The sequence below is a fragment of the Anomaloglossus baeobatrachus genome, chromosome 4, assembly GCF_048569485.1.
Source record: "Anomaloglossus baeobatrachus isolate aAnoBae1 chromosome 4, aAnoBae1.hap1, whole genome shotgun sequence".
Lineage (NCBI taxonomy): Eukaryota > Metazoa > Chordata > Amphibia > Anura > Aromobatidae > Anomaloglossus > Anomaloglossus baeobatrachus.
Window position 1 is genome coordinate 273878982 of NC_134356.1, and position 18526 is coordinate 273897507.

General features: G+C 44.5%; 1 protein-coding gene across 14 annotated transcripts in view; it reads left to right on the forward strand.

The window, feature by feature from the left end:
• The window catches only part of GRIP1 (glutamate receptor interacting protein 1), an 809174-nt gene that overhangs the window by 291848 nt on the left and 498800 nt on the right, over positions 1 to 18526 (forward strand). For 4 of the 14 annotated variants that reach the window (XM_075344837.1, XM_075344846.1, XM_075344847.1 and 1 more), the window contains exon 1: positions 1295 to 1704. The exons of 1 other annotated variant lie outside the window; for it this stretch is intronic. In XM_075344837.1, the coding sequence (XP_075200952.1) occupies positions 1572 to 1704 (133 nt within the window). In that variant the 5' untranslated portion in view covers positions 1295 to 1571. Of the gene's footprint in view, positions 1 to 1285; positions 1705 to 18526 lie in introns of those variants that run through there. 9 more of the 14 variants (XM_075344834.1, XM_075344835.1, XM_075344843.1 and 6 more) reach the window with 5 other exon arrangements.

The following is an 18526-nucleotide window of genomic DNA, read 5'->3' on the forward strand; positions in this document are numbered from 1 at the left end:
GATACTATAGTGCAGTCTTGTATATAATAGTACTATAGTAATGTGAGTATTGTGCAGTCCATATACCTGCCAGTGATACTATAGTGCAGTCTTGTATATAATAGTACTATAGTAATGTGAGTATTGTGCAGTCCATATACCTGCCAGTGATACTATAGTGCAGTCTTGTATATAATAGTACTATAGTAATGTGAGTATTGTGCAGTCCGTATACCTGCCAGTGATACTATAGTGCAGTCTTGTATATAATAGTACTATAGTAATGTGAGTATTGTGCAGTCCGTATACCTGCCAGTGATACTATAGTGCAGTCTTGTATATAATAGTACTATAGTAATGTTAGTATTGTGCAGTCCATATACCTGCCAGTGATACTATAGTGCAGTCTTGTATATAATAGTACTATAGTAATGTGAGTATTGTGCAGTCCGTATACCTGCCAGTGATACTATAGTGCAGTCTTGTATATAATAGTACTATAGTAATGTGAGTATTGTGCAGTCCGTATACCTGCCAGTGATACTATAGTGCAGTCTTGTATATAATAGTACTATAGTAATGTGAGTATTGTGCAGTCCGTATACCTGCCAGTGATACTATAGTGCAGTCTTGTATATAATAGTACTATAGTAATGTGAGTATTGTGCAGTCCATATACCTGCCAGTGATACTATAGTGCAGTCTTGTATATAATGGTACTATAGTAATGTGAGTATTGTGCAGTCCATATACCTGCCTGTGATACTATAGTGCAGTCTTGTATATAATGGCACTATAGTAATGTGAGTATTGTGCAGTCCATATACCTGCCAGTGATACTATAGTGCAGTCTTGTATATAATAGTACTATAGTAATGTGAGTATTGTGCAGTCCGTATACCTGCCAGTGATACTATAGTGCAGTCTTGTATATAATAGTACTATAGTAATGTGAGTATTGTGCAGTCCATATACCTGCCAGTGATACTATAGTGCAGTCTTGTATATAATGGCACTATAGTAATGTGAGTATTGTGCAGTCCATATACCTGCCAGTGATACTATAGTGCAGTTGTGTATATAATGGTACTATAGTAATGTGAGCAGTCCATATACCTGCCAGTGTGTACCTAATAGTGCTGTAATCCTGCGTGGGCTGCAGCACCTTTGTAGTGTAATGCTGTGGGGAGGGGGGTGTAACCCTGAGCTTTGTCTCCTGTCCCCCACAAACACCAGGAGGCGGCTGCCCGACCTGTGCTGCTCCTGCTCTGCAGCACAATGGTTCAGCCCTGACAACAAGGCGTCTCCCTCCAGCCCCCTCTCCCAATGATGGAGAGCCGGCAGCCGAGGAGGGGAGTGGGCAGACAGTGCAGGAGAGCGCTCACAGCCAGGCAAGTTTCCTCCACTCTGCCTCTGTGGGCACCTCACTGCCAGGGAAACCTGCCGCCAGGGGAGGTGCATGACTCGCTGTGAAGAAGCAGGTGAGAGCAGTCCACGCAGCGCCGTGACAGGTCCCCAGTGGATGCTGCCACACACCGCCCCGCACCCAGCCTGTCTCTGAGCAGCCGGGCACCGGGACCACAGCAGCGGGCATGGAGCGCTTCCTGGGCTTTGTCCGGCAGATCCGAAGATCCCGGAGAAGGAAAGGCAAGAAGTATCGCCCTGAGGAGGATTACCATGAGGGCTACGAGGACGTGTATTACTACGCCTCCGAGCATTTCCGAAGTAAGCTCCGTGTGTGTCCAGCTGTGCTGCTGCAATGTGCCCGGGCTGCAAGCCTGTCATCACCTGCCCCAGAGCCTGGTATATGGGGTCTGGGGGAAAGTGCCCCTGCCTCCAGGTGGGGGCTGTGTCTGTGCCATCAGGGGGTGACGGTAGCCCCCGCTATCCCAGGAGGCATGGGAAAGTGCGCCCCATCATAATGTGTGCCCCTGTTATTTTTGTGCCCTTTATGTTTGTGCCGTTTGTTTCCCCTGTGATGGTGTGCCTTGTGGTTTGTAACCCCTTGATAGTGTGCCTTTTGTGTGCCCCTAATATGATTGGTATGCCTGGTGATTTGTGTGACCCCCTTGATGGTGTGCCCTTTTTGTGTTTCTCGGATATTTGTTGCCCCTGTGATTTGTGTTCCCCTGATATTTGTTGCTCTGGTGTGCTCCAGTGCCTCAGAGATTGGTATACCCACTGGTGATGGTCTACCCTGTTATTGGTGTACCCTGTTATTGGTGTACCCTGTGATTGGTGTGCTTCAGTAATGGTGTGCCTTGGTGATTGTGCTGCTGTGACTGGTGTACCCTGTGATTGGTGTACTCCGGTGATTGGTGTACTCCGGTGATTGGTGTGCTCCCGTGATTGGTGTGCTCCCGTGATTGGTGTGCCCCGGTGATGGTGTGCCCCGTGATTGGTGTGCTCCGGTGATTGGTGTGCTCTGGTGATGGTGTGCCCCGTGATTGGTGTGCTCCGGTGATGGTGTGCCCCGTGATTGGTGTGCTCCGGTGATGGTGTGCCCCGTGATTGGTGTGCTCCGGTGATGGTGTGCCCCGTGATTGGTGTGCTCCGGTGATGGTGTGCCCCGTGATTGGTGTACCCTGTGATTGGTGTACCCTGTGATTCATGTGCTCCTGTGATTGGTGTGCTCCGGTGATGGTGTGCCCCGTGATTAGTGTGCTTTGGTGATGGTGTGCTCCGGTGATAGTGTACCCTGTGATTGGTGTGCTCTGGTGATGGTGTGCACTGTGATTGGTGTGCTCTGGTGATGGTGTACCCTGTGATTGGTGTGCTCCGGTGATGGTGTGCACTGTGATTGGTGTGCTCTGGTGATGGTGTACCCTGTGATTGGTGTGCTCCGGTGATGGTGTGCCCTGTGATTGGTGTGCTCCGGTGATGGTGTGCCCTGTGATTGGTGTGCTCCGGTGATGGTGTGCCCTGTGATTGGTGTGCTCCGGTGACTGCCTTCTAGATCAGGCAGGATAATGTTACAGGTATATTTACTGGAGTTGAGAAAATCAGAAAGTTGTTGGCTTTTTTTACCCTTGTGGGAATATTGTACATTGTTTACAAATTTTGCTGACCCAAATGTGCTAAGTTGGTCAAGGGGTAGCGATACTGGAACATTTAGGTAGCACTCTCTCCAAAATTTTGGAAAGAAATCTGGTGGTGGGTCAATACCGGGCTGTACGGTTTTGGAGAATTTGCAGAAGTCTGTTCCATCAGTTATCCCATGCCCGTGTTCACACGGGGAGTGACTACTGTTCTTTTGAATCCAATTATGCCGTGTGTTCTCTAGCTCCCAAGAATGCCCACACTGACCTCCTTAAATATTTTTCCTTAAGACTGTGCACATACAATATATTAAACTTACCACCATGCCATCATGGTCGCCCTACAACAGGACTGTTGCTTTTGATACTTTCCCTCTCCCTGGAAGGCTTTCCTGATGAGCGGCTCGCTGACAGCCAGTGGGCATTAATGGAATGAGATCTATATGCTCCATAGTGTTGTAGATCAGAGCATCATCCGGCCGAGTAGACGGAAGTTTTTCATATACAAGGTTGATCTGTCTTTCAGATGGAACTTGTACCAATTCTAGTCCATGGAGACACGTCTGATTGGGTCAGACCCGCCAGTGCAAGTCTATAAAATCGGGCAGCACATAAGTGCCATATGTGCCATCCATGTGCTGCCAGATTTTACTGACTGTTTTATAGGAGCGTGCAATACCTCCATTTGTTTATTGGGGGGGGGGGCATATGAGAAAAACTGATGGTAAAAACTGACACTAACAAAACACTTTTTTGCGTGCGAGAGCAATCATTGGTGTTTGAATGAGCCCTAAGGATTTGGGGGTTTCTCCAGCTGTGTTGTAAATGCCCCTCTACATTTCTTATACATACTGTCACTTGTGTTTACTATTAATTTCCTCTTATGTTGTTGTATACTCTTGTGTTTCTTGCTGCTGTTGATTTGTGGTCAGGATGATATAGCCTTGTACGAAGCCTCAGTATGTGGGGCAGATACCTAGCGCTGCTTGTTCCAGTCTTATCGGTTGCTATCTTCTAGGTGAACATGATCATTCCTGCAAGAATCCTGCTTGTTAATTGTCCTGAAAAGACAACAGTTACATAACTGTAAAGGGGGGGGGGGGGGTCTTTCCTATATTTTGTGTAGCTGTCACTCCTTTCTTCTCTTGGCCTATCTCAGGCTTGTCCCTTTAGTTTACAAATAGCCAGATCTGCCCGAGGAGACAGCGTCAGACAAACTACAGGCCAAGCAGTATTCGCTGAGCCTGGTGTGTCATATTGCATTATGTGTGCAGTGGTGACCATCATCTTCGCTCTCCGCAATGCAAGATTTGAAGAAAGACTGTCACTGCTTGTTCATTGCCATCACCAAGAACCAATTAAAATGAAATCCAATGCACGATTGCATGAGGACAACCAGTACTTGGGACGTATCACTACCAGAGATGTAGAGAGTCCTATGAAAGATTACTGTGATTAGGTATTAATATTTTAACCTAATAGTTTAATGAATACATCAAGGGATCCCCACTGCTTGGGATGTTACATAGTAATGTAGCTTAGGATGCTCCCTGTGTAATCCGTGTGTCTGTAATTTTTCCATTATTGTTTTGCAGATCACTCACAGACAAAATTATTGGAAATGCTACCCTGTGGCATGTATACTTTGTCTATGGAAGTGCACAGGTTAATATATTGAAGCATAGATTACTAGTGATGAGCGAGCACTACTATGCTGAGGAGCTCTATACCCGCAACGAGCAGATAATGCTCAGATGGGCGCAACCCCTGTACCCGAGTATAATGAAAATCAATGGGGAACTAACATTTTTCTAGAAAATATCCTGGAAAAATGCTCAAGTTCCCATTGACTTCCGTTATACTTTGATCGCACCCATCCATCTTCCAACTGTTCGTTATGAGTACCGAGCATGGTAGTGCTCACTCATCACTATAGATTACTTATAGCGCTATTAATTCCACAGCATTTTACAAACATGATCATCACTGTCCCCATTGGGGCTCCTAATCTGAATTCCCTATCAATCTTTGGAGTGTGGGAGGAATCCCATGCAAACATAGGGAGAATATTCAAACTCCCTGCAAATGTTGTCTTTGTAAAGCAACGTGTGATGGGCGAATATTATTAATAATAATATTATTATTATTTATTATTATAACGCCATCAATTCCATGACGCTTTAGGGTACTTTCACACTTGCGTTGTTTTTTTTTTTGGCGCAATCCGCTGTCTTGGGAAACAGCGGAATCCGTTAACGGATTCCGCTGTTTCCCATAGACTTGAATTGATGACGGATTGTGCCAAAAGTACCTGCGTTGCTTCCGTTGGCCGACGCTCCGTTGCTTCCGCCAAGCGGAAGCAACGCAGAATGTAACGTTAAATGCTTGCGTCAAAATGACGCCAACCAACGGATTCCGTTGGTTCCGTTAAAATTTATAATGGTTCCCTATGGTAGCGGAATCCGCTAATTTCTACTGAGCATGCCCAGAATGAAAAAAAAATTAAAAAAGAAATAAAACAGAGCCGACGGATTCCGTTAGACAGACGCCAAACGGATGCAACGGTCCGTTATTTCACAGGAATCAGCTAACAGATTCCTGTGAAATAACGGATCTGTTGCATCCATTAACATCACAAAAATAACGGATGTGTCAAAACGACGCAGCAACGGACCCAGCGGATTCAACCCAATGCAAGTGTGAAACTAGCCTTACATGGGAAAGGCGTATACATAATAGGGACAAGTACAATAATCATAAACAATACAAGGCACAGACTGGTACAGGAGGAGAGAGGTCCCTGCCCGCGAGGGCTCACAGTCTACAAGGGGTAGGTGAGGATACAGTAGGTTAGGGTAGAGCTGGTTGTGCGGCCCTGTATCAGACTGAGGGTTACGGCAGGTTGTAGGCTTGTCAGATAGAGGTTGGTCTTCAGGTTCCTTTTGAAGCTTGTCAAGGTAACGAGAGTCTGGCATGTTGTGGCAGAGCATTCTAGAGTATGGGGGAGGCACAGGAGAAATCTTGGATGTGATGGTGAGAAGAGGAGATGAGAGAGGAGTAGAGGAGGAGATCGAAGGTTACGTGCAGGTAAGTACCGGGAGACTAGGTCACAGATGTAGGGAGGAGACAGGTTGTGGATGGCTTTGTAAGTCATGGTTAGTGTTTTGAACTGGAGTCGTTGGGCAATGGGAAGCCAGTGAAGGGATTGGCAGAGAGGAGAGGTCGGGGAATAGTAACTATTTGGGTTTGGATTATTCCTAACGAATCCCAAAGTACTATTCCAATATTCATCACAAATAACGCACCTAGTGCAAGTCAATGGGGAACCTGAGCATTATTCTAGACTATTTTCTACAAAAATGCTCGGGTTCCCCAGTGACTTGCATTAGGTTTGTTATTCATGGCGAATACTGGAATAGTACTTTGGGATTCATTAGGAATAATCAGAACACAAATAGTTAATAACAAGTGATGAGCGAATAGTAAAAGTCTACCATTAATGAGAGGGATGCAACCAACAAGACACAATATACGAGGAAATGATTGCAATGGCTTTCCTCCCATGGAGCGGTGCACACAATTGCTTCTATAGGCAATGATTATCATCACAAAACAGCAGGACACCGTGGTGGAGTTCCTAATCCCAGAGTTGGTGTCAGTGGCCACAGCCTGTATTCTGTAACATGCAGAACCTTAGCGGACAAGATTGCCAATAACATAGTCTACAGTTAGCAGATTATTTTTTTTTGGGTTGGGGGAATAACTGTGAATAATATAAAATATTTTTAGCCTGTCTGTATTTACTGCAGAATGGCTCCATTCTGTATTTTAGCCACATAAGATCATTACTTTATTCTCCAGGTAATTTGCACAATGCACTCCAGCCTCCGATCCGGGCTTGTTCCAGACATGGCATTTTCTCAGGACCGCTCCTTCTTTTATGCATCCCCTCGTTCTGATGTCCCTGCTGGTGCTGTATGGGTTTCATGTCCTGTTCCCATTAGTTGCTTTCACTTACTTTGTGTCTCAGCTGTTCGGCTATTTGAGTGGCAATTTAAAGCCTTTGTAGTTTGTGCCTGTGAAGTATTGGAGAACCTTAGCAATGGCACAATCTTGTGTAATTTACTTACTGAGGAGACGGTAACATCAACTATTGCTTTCATTGTGGACAAGGTAATCTGTAACAGTGGAAAGTGGAAGGCGACTATACATCCCAGCAAAATGGGGTTGAACCAGTTTCCAAAAAGCTTTTTTCTATGTTCTGTAGCAGATCAATGAGAAATATGGAAATGGAATAAGTAAACTTTTCACAGAATCAGAAAATTAACTATTAAAGCTTCAAGTTCAAGTATCTAATATGTTCCGACCATGCGGAATTAATGCAGTTTGACTGCTGTGGACAAATCCCTTACTGTACTCCTATGTAACTCCATAGGGGGATACCAGCAGCTGAAATGCCCTGGGATTTACAGTAATGGGAAAACATGATTGCTTTGTTCTAGAACCAGCGTTGCACGTCCATGGGCTGTGTCCGCTGTTACAACTCTTGATGTGACCGAGCAGCCATAGGCTGCTTTCACACATCCGTTTTTTTGCAACAGGCACAATCCGGCTCAAAAACCTATGCAACGGATGCCGTGAAAAAAACGGATCTGTTGCATAAGTTTTTACATGCGGCCCGTCCGTTTTTTGACGGATGCGGCTTGATACTGAGCATGCGCAGTTCTAAAAACCGCATCCGGCATCCATAGGCTTGCATTGTGAATTGCACCGGATCCGGCGCGATGCGGTTTTTTCGCCGCACCAAAAAACATGCCAGGCAACGTTCCATCCGGCAACCGCATGGGCTAAATATGCCACATCCGGTAAAAACCGGACGCAACGCAAGGCCATGCGGCACAATATGGCGCTAATGCAAGTCTATGCAGGAAAAAACGCAACCGGTAGCAAAAAAAAAAAACTGTTGCGTTTTTTCTGCAGAGCACCATATTGTGCCGCACGGGAAAAACCGGATGTGTGAAAGCAGCCTTAAGATGCTGTATTTTGGGACCCTCCTTAGACTATGTTCACAAATTGCATTAAAAGAACGCAAAGTACCAGCAAAAGCTGTTAGATTTCAGAAATCTCATGTATGCTGTGGCTTTTTTTTGTCTTGGCTGAATTGCAAAACTGCAGCATGTTAATTCTTTCAGTGTTTTTGCCTACAGAAAAAAGCAACAATAAAGCAATGTGTGAACATAGCCTTATGGAGATCACAAATACAGCCAGGCGCAGGTGCAAAGGAAGCTCACTTAAAGGGGTAGTTCACTACTTAGTTTACCTTGTGTTGCGGCTCCGTGGCCTCTGATGTCCAGTGATGTTGGGTCAACTTCCAGCTGACCTGACATCACTGAACCCGGCCCCAATCTCTGTGAGTGACGGGGCTGTGGGCAGCGTTTCACCGCTCATCATCTCACACATGTTCTCCTTCAATGCAGAGCGCCATAAACAGGAGTGATGCTGGGCTTTGATAAGCAGTGAAACGGCTCCCACAACCCAGTCACTCAGGGAGACTGGGGCCGGCCTCGTTGATGTCAGGTCAACTGGTAGTTGATGTGACGTCACCAGACATCAGAGGTCATGGAGCCCGGGGGTCACGCGATGGGGAAGAGCGGACTGCAATAGCGCCACTCACAGGTACTATTGCCAACACAAGGTATTTGAGAGAAGCCATGTTTCTCAATGTTTTATCGATGTGGCTTGGAAAACCTAAGTAGTGAACACCATCTCTTTAAGGTGCTACTCTAGTCTAACGTGAAGGGATGTTTCACTATGATTTTGTCTGATTAATCTTCTGTGAATTACTTGATCACATGAAGAGCAGTAAAGTTTTATTTTCACAATTTGCTACATCTTGGATTTCTGACTACATATTCCATTCATAGTGCAGGTTTGTGGCCAGGACCTAAAAACAAAACTTTGCTCCTGTGTCTTCAGAGCCCAAATCAGGGCATAGAAAGCTAATTCCTCAACACTAATGACTATTAACGATGATGTAAAGTGCAAGCAACTAAATCGCCAGTGATAAAATATTGTCAAGTGAATTCCACACTAGGGAAGAATACTTCTAGAGCACTGCATGTGATGAAACATGCCAAGATTGTTTTCTTCCTGAATTCTCAAGGAGGAACAGTGTGTAGGATTCTATGTGCACTGAATTAACGAGGTCATCTATAGAGCTAACTGAGCCTCAGCGAGTGTAGAATGGGGGTATCCTCATCAGAAGCATTTAGGTCAGGATAGGAATACACGCTGAAATGCCTAATAGATGTGGATTTCTCTTCTGAGACACCATTCATGATGACCACAGAAAAATCTAAAGAGATGAACGCTGCTAAGATCTTTAATTACCATTCTATTCGATCTTATTAGTTTTATCGGTTGGCCAAACAGAGTAGTTTACTCACATTATTGTGTATCATCATATTCAATGGGCTTGCTTCACATTATATAACCGATACCAAAATTATTTTTATTTATTATTATAGCACCATTTATGCCATGGCGCTTTACATGTGAAAAGGGGTATACCGTACATAAAAACAAGTACAATAATCATGAACAGTACAAGGCACAGACTGGTACAGGAGGAGAGAGGACCCTGCCCGCGAGGGCTCACTGTCTGTAAGGGATGGGTGAGGATACAGTAGATGAGGACAGAGCTGGTTGCACAGTGGTGTACTGGTCTGAGTATTGTAGGTTTTAGACTTGTTGGAAGAGGTAGGTCTTCAGGTTCCTTTTGAAGCTTTCTTCGGTAGCCGAGTTTGATATGATAGGGTAGAGCGTTCCAGAGTATGGGGGATGTGCGGGAGAAATCTTATATGCAATTGTGGGAAGAGGAGAATAGACGGGAGTAGAGAGATCTTGTGAGGATCGGAGGTTGCGTGCAGGTAGGTACCGGGAGACTAGGTCACATACCGTATGTATGGAGGAGACAGGTTGTGGATGGCTTTGTGTGTCATGGTTAGTGTTTTGAACTGGAGTCTTTGGGCAATGGGAAGCCAGTGAAGGGATTGACAGAGTGTCCAGCCAGGGAATAGTAGGGGGAGAGATGGATTAAGCAGGCCGCAGAGTTTAGGATAGCTTGGAGGGGTGCGAGAGTGTTAGAAGGGAGGCCACAGAGCAGGAGGTTGCAGTAGTCGAGACGGGAGATAATGAGGGCATTCACTAGTGTTTTTGCTGATTCTTGGATAAGGAAAGCACGAATCCGGGAAATATTTTTGAGTTGTATTTGGCAGGAGGTGAAGAGGGCTTGGATGTGTGGCTTGAAGGAGAGAGCAGAGTCAAGGGTAACTAAATAGTAATTACCCGAAAAAACATTAACCCCTTAACGACCGCGGGCCGTAAAATTACGTCCTAGCGGTCATAATGTTACTGCCCATGGTCTGCTGGCGGCAGCATGCCGCGATCGGCACACATCTCAGCTGATTTTCACAGCTGAGATGTGTGCCTGCTAGGCACGAGCAGAATCGTTATCTGCTCGTGCCGTTTAACCCCTTAAATGGCGCTGTCAATATGTGACAGTGCCATTATAAGCGCGATCGCGGTAAACTTTTACTTACCACCCGATACCGGAAGTCACGTGACGCGATCACGTGACTTCCGTTAGTTGTCATGGTAGCACAGGGTCATGTGATGACTCCTGTACTACACATGAATTGCTTTCACTTTCGCTGTGCCAGCGGCACAGCAAAAGAGAAAGAGAGCGTATCTGCTGTTTACAGCTGTATAGCGGTGATCAGCAGATAGTGCAGAGCGATCGGATTGCTGATCGCAATAGTCCCCTAGGGGGACTAGTAAAATAAAAAAAAAAAGATAAAAGTTTTAAAAAATTAAAAAAAAACAAAAAACCTAAAAGTTCAAATCACCCCCCCATTCGCCCCATTGAAAATTAAAGGGTTAAAAAAATAAAAAATATACACACATTTGGTATCGCCGCGTTCAGAAACGCCCGATCTATCAAAATATAAAATCAATTAATCTGATCAGTATACGGCGTAGCGAGAAAAAAATTCCAATTGCCAAAACGACATTTTTTTGTCTCCACAACTTTTGGGAAAAATGCTATGAGGCGATCAAAACGTAGCATCTGCGCAAAAAAAAACGTCAGCTCGAGACACAAAAAATAAGCCGTCACTGAGCCATAGATCCCGAAAAATGAGAACGCTACGGGTCACAGAATATGGCGTAAAACGTTCGCCACTTTTTTCGGTCAAACTTCTGATTTTTTTTTAACCCCTTATATAAAAGTAAACCTATACATGTTTGGTGTCTACGAACTCGCACTGAACTGAGGCATCAGACCCACACATCAGTTTTACCATATAGTGAACACAGTGAATAAAATATCTCAAAAACAATAGTGCTATCGCACTTTTTTTGCAATTTTTCTACATTTGGAATTTTTTTGCCGTTTTCCAGTACACTATATGGTAAAACTTATGGTTTCATTTAAAAGTACAGCTCGTTCCGCAAAAAATGAGCCCTCACATGACCATATTGACTGAAAAATAAAAGTTACGTCTCTCAGAAAAAGAATGGTGAAAAAAAAAACGGAAAGCGAAAAATCGGCCGGTCGTGAAGGGGTTAAATTGAAATGACTGCACATAATTTACAGCTGGATTTGAAAAATTGCATTATTTTGTGTAAAAGGCTTGAATACAGTTTTCTGGAGGCTACTTATTTGGAAAATGAATAAACCACTAAATGGCGGAATAGGGGATTCAAACAAAGAAATTAATATTTATACACACAAAAACAGATACCGTACCTTGAATCAGGATAAAATGGTCATTTCATTAACTAAGCCATAATAAAAAATGTATAATTGCAAATACATATATAAAAGGTTTGAAAACTCAGACAGGAGGATGGGGGTTGGGTGGTGTGGAGCACAGCAGTTATGGCAGAGAAATGTCAGAGCCGTACATCAGTTACATGTAATGAATTACACATTAGCTAAATGCATGAAGTCTAGAACCAACTGGGTACTAAACAGCTAAAAGCGTAGAGCAATAATCTAATGTACTAACCCAGCAGGCTCTAAGCGCCCATATGTACGCTTCGTTTTCACTTTTTCCAAGGGAACAAGTTGTCGTGTCCACAAGGAGATAGTTTGGGCACTGTACGAGTGACCCAGTTTTCTTCTTTGTAGGGTTTAAGGCTATGTGCGCACTTACCGGATTTTGCCGCGGATTTTCCGCGGATTTGCTGCATGTTTCGCTGCAGAAAATGTTCATAACATCTCTGCAGTGAATCACCAGCAAATCCTATGGAGAAAAAAAATCCTGTGCGCACTAGGCGGAATTTAACAGCTGCATGTTTTGCTGCGGGAATCCCGCAGCAAAAACAAGTGCATGTCGCTTCTTTTCCGCACATCGCTGCGGGATTTCACTCCATTGACTCCAATGTTAATCGTGAAATCCCGCAGGGAATAACGCAGGCAGCAAATTCTGTGCGTTTCACTGCGTTTTCCTGCGTTATTCCCTGCGGTATTTCGCGGTTTACCTCTGGTAATGTACATCGCTTGTCTGCGGTTTTGAAGGGAAGTGATGTCATTACAGGAAGAGGAAGCCGTGCAGAGTAAACACACACACATCACAGACACACACACATCACAGACATACACAGACACATCACAGACATAGAACACATAGACACAGACACATAGAACACACATAGAAAGAAAACGGAAATATAGAAAAAAAAGAACGTGGGCTCCGCTGCATATTTACCGTCCAGCCGAGGTAAGCACACAGCGGAGGCCCGGTATTCTCAGGCTGGGGAGGGAGAGGGGCAGGGTTAATGTCCCCCGCCTCACTCCCCCTCCGGCAGCCGAGAATATCAGCCGCAGCTGCCCCGGCACTGTCGCATACATTATGCGGCAGCACCGGCGTGTCCTTGGCTCTTCTTGCCGCCGTGTAGCAGTGGCAGCAAGGTAATACAAGGGGTTAATGTTGGTGGTGGACCACCGCCATTAACTCCAGGCTTGATCATGGCAGCGTCTATGTGACAGCTGACATGATCAACCCGTAAGTAAAGTGAAAAAAACACAGACACCGAAAAATCCTTTATTTTAAATAAAACAAACAAGCCTCGTTCACCATTTTATTAACCCCTCCCGCACCAAAGCTCCGGCGTAATCCACCGCTCCGGCGTAATCCACAGGTCCTGCGCTGCTTCCATTCAGCCGCGACTGTCACAGACACAGCGCTGAATGAATGCAGCAGACAGCAGAGGTAATTACCGGTCATTTCCCACGGCCGGTAATGTGAACTCACTGCCGACCGTGGGAAATGCAGCGATCTGTCATCTATCTATCCCTCTATCTATTCTTCTGTCTATCTACTATCTCAGAATTAAATGACTTTTTTTTTTTTTTTTTTTTCATGTGCTTTATTGCATTGAATGCAATAAAGCACATCCCAACCCGCACGCGGCAAAACCGCGGCAATACCGCGAATAATACCGCGGTAAAACCGCGGCAAACCGCATGCGGTTTTCGGGTGCGGTTTCCCGCGTTTTTTTACCGCGGGTGCGGTAATCTGGTGATTATATTACGCAGGCGCGAGATTATGGGCAGATACTTGAATGACGCTGGTGATGACATTGTCAAGTATCCGCCCATAATCTCGCGCCTGTGCAATATGATCACCGGTGCTCGCAATTTGAACTGTGCTCAGTCCCGTGATACTGCCACTGGGCATGCGCGGGACTTCAGGACCACTGAGTAACATGAGAGCGGCGGCCTCATCTGTCAATCAACACTGGGGGACGGCGAACAGCGGCAGGTGGGGGATAACAGACGAAATGAAGCCCGCCCCCGTGGCCAGCAAAGCTCATTAGCATACCAAAAGGTAAGATTTTTTAAAGTGTTTATTTAGGTCTGAAAGGGGGGGCAGTAGCAAGATGATCCTTTCTAGAATGCAGCCCAGGAGCTGCAGAAGGGGATTCTTTTAGTTTAATAGCGAATTTAAGGTGACCGGTTCCCTTTAAGATTCATGGAACTGTAGCCAAGCTCTCTGGACGTGGCCACAGGAGGAAAATAGAAATCAAAGAGACGGATAATACGAATGGTAACAAAAGAGCCCAGAAAAACTTCTAAAGAGATTAAAGATGAACTTCAAGCTCAAGGAACATCAGTGTCAGATCACACCATCTGTCGTTGTTTGAGCCAAAGTGGACCTCATAGGAGACGACCAAGGAGGACACCACTGAAAAAAAATCCAGACTGGAAATTGCCAAACTACATGTTGACAAGCCACAAAGCTTCTAGGAGAATGTCCTTTGGACAGATGAGACAAAAATTTAACTTTTTTAGCATGGCACATCAGCTCTATGTTCACAGACAGAAAAATGAAGCATATCAAGAAAAGAACACTGTCCCTACTGTGAAACATAGAGGAGGCTCTGTTATCTTCTGGTACGGCTTTGCTGCATCTGGCACAGGGTGTCTTGAATCTGTACAGGGTACAATGAAATCTCAAGACTTTCAAGAGATTTTAGATGGAAATGTGCTGCCAGGTGTCAGAAAGCTTGGTCTCAGTCATAGGTTCATGGGTCTTAAGACAGGATAATGCCCAAAAACACCCAAGAATGGCTAAGAGGAAAACACTGGATTATTCTGAAGTGGCCTTCTATGAGCCCTGACCTAAATCCTATTGAGCATCTTTGGAAAGAGATGAAACATGCCGTCTGGAAAAGGCAACCTTCCAACAAGAGACAACTGGAGCAGTTTGCTATTGAGGAGTGGGCCAAAATACCTGTCGAGAGGTGCAGAAGTCTCATTGACAGTTACCGGAATCGTTTGATTGCAGTGATTGCCTCGAAAGGTTGTGCAACCAAATATTAAGTTAAGGAGGAGGGCGCCATCATTTCTGTCCAGGCCTGTTTCATGGGGTTTATTTTTTTTTTTTAAATTCTGTAGAAGCAGAAAAGCAGCAATGTGTGACTTTCATTTGTTCATTTTCATAGATTTTTAATTTATTATTACTTTTGTCAGATTCAAGTTATTTCTGTGACCATTGTGGGTTTTTTTTTTCATTAAACGAGGGGTACCAATAATTTTGACCACAGTTGTATGTTCCTGTATGTGACGGCGCCCATCACAGATGGTGGGACTCCATGAATTGTAGCTACACCTCAGGTAGGGCTCTTGTAGGACGTCTTTGTTCGATATGGAGTGGTCTGTTTAAAATGTTCTGCATAATTCTGAAAAAAAGCACGCTCACTTCAGACTTAATCTTAAGAAGTGCTCTGAACATATTGCAGTACTTAATCATGTTTACGATGCGGATCATATAAATCATTTTGCGCTCTAAAACACAGAACAAAACAATGCTACCTGACTTGCCTGTGCCTTATGTACAGGGGGGCTTTTTGGCATATTAATGAGCTGCATTATATATTGGGAATATCACATAGGCTTAAAAAGTAAAATTACCTTAAGGTCAACTGCAGATAAGCGTATGACAACTTGGGGAGTCACCTCCGCAAATGGCAGCCATGACTGGCTCCGAGGGCAGCTCTGGGAGCAGACAGCCATTGACATGCACCATTCTGGTCTGTAAATTGGACCAAAGTGTGGCACATGCACGATTTTTTTATTTTATTTTTTAACTTTAGACTGTCAGACGGAGAGCCCTATTGAATGACATGGATCAGTGTGCAGTGTGTGTGATAGCCGGTCACACATCGGACAAAACCCGCCTGATTTACACACTTGTCTGCAGGGGTCCTCAGGGTACTTTACCACGATGAGTATTTGATGCATTTTGGATGTTTTTCGTTTTTATGCAGCATTTCTTCAACAATTATCTAAATTATGTTACTTGCATTTTTTTTTTACATGCTCTTTTTATTGCATATTTTTTTCTGCTGTGATTTGTCTTTTTAGTATGTAATTTTCTACTATTCCTATCCTCTCTGGAGCATTTTTGATTCTGTGTATTTTTGCGCCACAAAGTGTCTTAGGCTATGTGCGCACGTTGCGTATTTGCATGCAGTTACGCTGCGATCTGCACCGCAGCGTAACTGCATGCGTCCTGCGTCCCCTGCACAATCTATGGAGATTGTGCAGGGGCCGTGCGCACGTGGCGTATTAGAGCGCAGCGCTTCAGCTGCTGCCCGAAGCGTGCGTTCTAAGAAGTGACATGTCACTTCTTTCCTGCGCTCTGCATGCATCCCCCGCCCTGTCTATGGGAGGGGCTGCACTCAGAGCGCATGGAATCAGCTTTTTTTATTCATTACGGACTCTTTCTGCAGCGATTTGAAGCGCACGTGTGCTGTTCAAATCACTGCAGAAATGTCTGCAGGGACAGAACGCTACGTGCGCACATAGCCTTACTGTTCCTGGAAATACCCATCGTGGGAACTTCACCTTAAACCCAAACTTCACAAATTTAAATCCATATTCTACATTGCAGCACTGTGACACGCTACATACCTTCTCTTAGTTATTCTGAAATACATCATGTATTGCAGTCCAGAGCTGCATTCTGAATTCTGCCAGGTCACTAGTAGCATCGTTTGCTTGCACAAGGCACGATTTGGTGTTTTCTTATCTGATTATTGTACTGCAATGTTGACATATAAACAACTTTCTGCTATATTTATGGGAGCCCAGCGGAACTTTTGAACTGAACCTGACAACTGATTCATGTTGTCAGGGCCATGGGCAGCAGCAGTAGTTGGAGACTGGCTGCGCTATTGCAGATGTGTGTATTTTATTCTGAAACGTTGCAGCATGTCAGAAAATGTGTTTTTAAAAGCCTGAATGGTTAGGAGTCTAGTCTTTACAGTGGAACCTTGGTTTAAGAGGAACTTGGTTTGAGAGCATTTTGCAAGACAAGCAAAGCTTTTTACAAATTTGTAACTTGGTTTAAGAGCAATGCTTTGCAATAAGAGCAAATCCTCACCTGGCACACGTCTGGTTCTGTCCTTTCACCACACACTGACCCGCTCTGGAGGTAACTTTCTGTACATATGTACTGTATACAGTATACCATTGTACAGTACAGTATATACTATATAGCATGTCTATCAATTTGCAGTTGTGGATACAGTATTGTACTTTCTTTTTGCTAACCAGTATAGCACATTGCTTGCACTGTACCTCTCACACACCAACAATTCTATTGTAAGCTAAAGTGCAGTTTAATTTGTTTTATGTTTTTACTGTACAGTACAGTATTTGTATTAGTGTACTGTAATCATTTTATATGAATACAGGACATTATTTTGTGTTCCTGTAATAAGTTTGTATAAATACAGTAATATTTTTGGGTTGTGGAACAAAGTCTGTGTTTCAATTATTTCCTATGGGAAAATTCGCTTTGATATAAGAGTAACTTGGTTTAAGAGTTATGCTCATAATCCAAGGTTCCACTGTACTTTGAATCCAGGAGGAAGGTCCCTGGCAATGTCTCCTTTTCCCTCTCTCAGGTATATGTATACATAGGGAAAATACCCATTAGTCTATGTCACTGGGTTGGGTAGAAGTCTCTGGGGCCCGACCTCTTGGGCATCCTGAAGTCATGGTCGCAGCGTTTCACAGTAAAACATTCATGGCTGCAGTAATGCATGCTTGTAGTTCAGGCGGCATGGATCAGCTATAATTTTAAGCATTTGCCATTTCTGATGGAAAGAGCAGAATGGTGTATAAGGCCTAAGCCACACAGCGAGAAAATCTGTGCGAGTGGAGTGCGATAAAACATCGCATTCCCCTCGGACCAATTCTAGCCTGTGTGTCAGCACACATGAGCGATTATTTTCTCAGCCCTAATCAGACATGCTGCGATTGAAATGCGAGACTCTTTTCTCTCGCACCCATTCAAGTCTATGGGGCGAGAGAAAAATCGCACTGCACTCGCGGTACACCGGTGTACTAAAAGTGCAGGGCGAGAATGGCAATAGCCGGCTACGGAGGAGAGAGGGAGATAAATCTCTCCCTCCCCCTCCTCCAGCTGGCCCGCCCCCCGCAGCTGAGGTCCGCTCGCACAGTCGGACCTCAGTCGCATGGATACTAGCATGACACTCGGCTCCTGCTGTACTGCCAGCGTGAGCCGAATGTCATGCAAATATCGCAGTGGTCCCCGTGTGGCCCGGGCCTAAGTCTCCAGATTGTAATATATTCTGTAACTCAAGATCAATGCAAATTAAGCCATATATTTTCAGCATTAACTTGCTAGTTGGATGAAAGTAAAATTAATAACAATACAGCAGACTGCAGATGGCGATTTAGCACTGCAGACTTCAGTGGTAGTGAGCTTCACTCACTCCTCACACTTCACCTTTTGTCATTTTCAATTAAAAGGAAAACAACAAATTATTAAATGGGTTGATTTGCTAGAGAAGTCTGAGACTTTAATATTGATGACTAGTGATGAGGAAATGCTAGATATTTGGGTTTGGGTTATTCAGATCGAATACCTAGTACAATTCCAGTATTCATCACGAATAACGAACCTAAT